Here is a 3579-nt window from a genome sequence, read left to right on the forward strand (position 1 = left end):
GGAATGATGTAAACAGAAGGTTTCCTTCCTTTCAGGTTTTCAGTATAATCTTTCTCTCGGAGATGTTTTGTGGAATCCACATGCTGTGAGAGCAGAACTTGAATCCAGGTTTGGTTTTGATGCTCTTCATGTTGAGAAGCTGCTAAGGTATACAGCACAATTAACAAAGGTAAATCACTTGAAAATTTCACTATCACTCTCATCTTTGGGTTTTTTTTGTACCCTGAAGGGATTTTTCATGCCTTACAGAAGCTATAGTCATATCTTCCATTTGTGATCTAAACTACAACACTGCTAAATATCCTGACTTAATTCCCATCAAAATAAATGTATTTAGCTTCAGCTGAAATTTCTGCACATGAAGATGCTGATAGGTCTAGTCATGCACATTAATTAATGTGTGCTTCTCTGAAGTCGCCACTGAGTATGGCAAAGTCCTGAGTTTATCATCCGGTCCTGTGAAGAATTCTGGGGTTTGCTCCACAAAGTTTTTAAACTAAATCCTAGACTTGAAGCTGCTTGGATTAATTTGGCAGGTAGCATTTTTGATCTGATTTTCTGGACAAAGAATGCCTGTTTCTTCTGTGTGTAAATTAAGAGACATCAAGAGTCTTTTCTTCTCAGTCTTGATATATATACACTTCTTATCTCAGTGGCGCTATTCAAATATACAGGTGATGTGTCAAATTTTGAAGAAAATCTCTTTTCTCAGAGTGTTTTCTAACCTATTTTCTAGACTGAAGTGTTGTGATGGTCTGGTTTGAACTGCAGAAAACTTGAAATGTCTTTTGAATTTCTAATAAAGTCCACAGTTTTTGAATAGAACATGTTGGTATTTATCTGACATGTTTGTTCTTTGCCAGGTACCTTCCAGAGTTGTACTCCAGAAGAGCTCATTATAAAAATAGCTGATTTACACAAAGCGATAACTTCTAAAAAAGCTTGTCTTTTTCATGGCCTTTTAATGAAATATCAGTGATGGCCAGTTTGATCAACTGAACTGAATTCATCTTGAGCCTGGTAGTTATGGTTGCCTGTGTAATCCCAGGCAACTAATTTGATAGCTATTTAAACAAATATCTTGATATTCTCTGCTTGCGTTAGGGAATTGAAACCCTCAAAATGTATGAAGGGAAATACGGAAGCCTGGACCATGTCTGTTCCGAGCGCTTCAATTCTGTGTCTAATGCCTCAGCTTGTTTAGTGTCAAAGCATCTGCAAAAATTTTAATAAATCTTCTAGTTACAGTTGAAAGGAGTTAGGATGTAAAGTATTAACAGGGAGAATCACAATGTGCTAAATTAGTTTTGTGTGCTTTAATAATATTTATATGATTAGGAATAACAAATCTTTCAATATGGAATTTAGAAGTCAGGTGATGAGGAAAAAATTCTGGCCTCTTGGCCACACTGCTGAAATCCTTCAACTTCAATTTAAAACTAGTCTGCTGCATGTAATCATTGGTTGAGATACATCATTGTACTGAATGCTTTTTACATCAGTAATTTTTATATTTGTGAAGTTGCTTCAATATAGTTATTCTAGTGTAGGCATCTAGTTCATCATCAGTCTGCAAATGACTGTAGAAATAGCAACACTGGTGTAGCTACATGGTGAAAATTCCTTGCATATACAAGTCTCATCGTTCTGCCTGCTGTATGACTACCCTAATGGGACCACTGGTATTTCATACAGCATTCTGCATGTGGAGTACTTGGAAGTATGTCCCCCAGAATATGAGACTGGATTAAATGGGCTTTGTTCTCACTGAAGTGTGATATTCTTTTTTTTTAGCAGATAAGTAAGTTGATAGCAGAGATAACACTCAGCAGCTCTCTTGAGATGTTCATCAACTTCTTATGTCCCTGCCAGATTCCCACAGGAGAGACACTGGAGCAGTTTGTGTGCTCTGCTCTGTCAAGTGTGCCAGAAGATGAAGCAAACAAAGAGAATAATGAAGATGACTGTATTTCTGCATGGCATGAGGCCAAACTGTATCTTGTTCATGCTGTCAGCAAGCTCAGACTCTATGCACAGGTACAGTTTAATAAATCAATAGATTAAATTCCTAATTTTTGCATGTAGGCTGTCAACAGGAACTCAGTTAAAAGATCTGGGTTATCTATTAAATGTTACTGTCATGAACTTTTTTCATCTTGCTAATATGACAAAGTAATCCTTATAAAGAATTGTTACAATGGGAGTATAATATATCACCATGTAGCCACTTAATCAGATTTTCTCATTAACTCAAATACAGAGTTGAAATCTAGTAGGGAATATAGTGAAATATACTGCACTGCAGAGCTCTGACAGAAGCAAGACCCATTTACTGTCCCACATGAGCCTGAATTTTGGGCAAAACTGAAAGCAGACTATACGCCTCCACAGATACAGTATATAATGAATTTATTTTTAATTCCCCTCCACTATCTCTGGCAATAGTGGCTGAAGCATGTTGAAAGGGATGAGAGTAAATCTGCAATATAACATCTTAAAATTCTACTCTGGCAGAACAGCTTGGCATGCAGTCTCTATGATGACATACGTGTAATTGCATGGAGAAAAGGAGAAACCATTCAGATGTTTCTTAAGGAAAACACTTCCCTATCTTAGCACCGGTGTTTGTTTTTCCACTGAAATTTTTTTTTTTCCCCATAAAAATCTATCAGCTGTGTGTCAAGATGCTCTGGAGTTGTTTGCAATATCATTTAAAAAAAGCATGTAGAGCTTACTGTGTATTTCTTCAAAAATGTAGCCTTTGTTTTCCCTTTTGATAAAGTTTTCAATGATGTTTGATGGCTTGAAGGAATAATTGAATGTAATGCACTAATTCCTATTGTATCTATAGGAAAATCCAGTAATAATTTTAGCCATGATTTTAAAACTCTTTGCAAGAGCTGACATCCTTATGATGGCAACTTGAAGTACTGTAAGCTGCTGGCCACTGGGAATTCCCTTGGTGAACAGGACATCTCTTAGAGTAAAAATCTGTTATAACCACTTGGCATTAAAAAAAACGTGATGGTGGAGAAAAGGAGAGCAGTCAGTAGGTTTGGCCAGGCCTTGGTGTACCTTATTCTAGGCTATATAATGGGAGCATGCAAGCTCCTTCCCCGTCTCTTTGTGTAATGGCACCCCAAAAATGTTGAGGCTGCTGCCTTATGTTGTGTGGATAGTGTAGGTAGAAGTCCTGTAAGGGAAAGCAAGCCTGAGTAATTGAATATGGAAGTCTGCCTTTGGTTGGTTTCAGTCTCAGGCCATTTTTTTACCATTCCTGGGTCTTTGGGCAAGGACAGCACAACATGGGATCTTAGTTCTCTGTATGATGTAGCATGTTATATTGTCAACTTGCAGGTCAGTCCAAACTGTATTGAAAATCAACCTTTGTGAAGCCAGTCATTTCAGACTCTAGGCACAGTGTTAGGGAGAAATGTTACTATCATTGTTAATTATGTTTGGGTTTTTTTTAAGCTGTGCAAATTCTGTGTATTGTCTAAATAAGAAAGCTTTGATTCTCTAACAAGGTGCGTTCTGTTTTGTGTTCAATCTGCTAGGTATTTGAGCAATGGTTCAGCA

At 37.2% G+C, this 3579-nt stretch overlaps 1 protein-coding gene across 1 annotated transcript in view; it reads left to right on the plus strand.

Moving 5' to 3' along the window:
* Positions 1–3579, plus strand: part of ABCA13 (ATP-binding cassette, sub-family A (ABC1), member 13) — a gene marked incomplete at both ends in the record, with an annotated part of 75407 nt that overhangs the window by 17954 nt on the left and 53874 nt on the right. The window contains 2 exons of the mRNA XM_010296048.1: positions 36–169; positions 1873–2037. Of these exons, the coding sequence (XP_010294350.1) occupies positions 36–169; positions 1873–2037 (299 nt within the window). The remainder of the gene's footprint in view (positions 1–35; positions 170–1872; positions 2038–3579) is intronic.

Source organism: Phaethon lepturus, unplaced genomic scaffold, assembly GCF_000687285.1.
Source record: "Phaethon lepturus isolate BGI_N335 unplaced genomic scaffold, ASM68728v1 scaffold30601, whole genome shotgun sequence".
In the NCBI taxonomy this organism is placed as follows: domain Eukaryota; kingdom Metazoa; phylum Chordata; class Aves; order Phaethontiformes; family Phaethontidae; genus Phaethon; species Phaethon lepturus.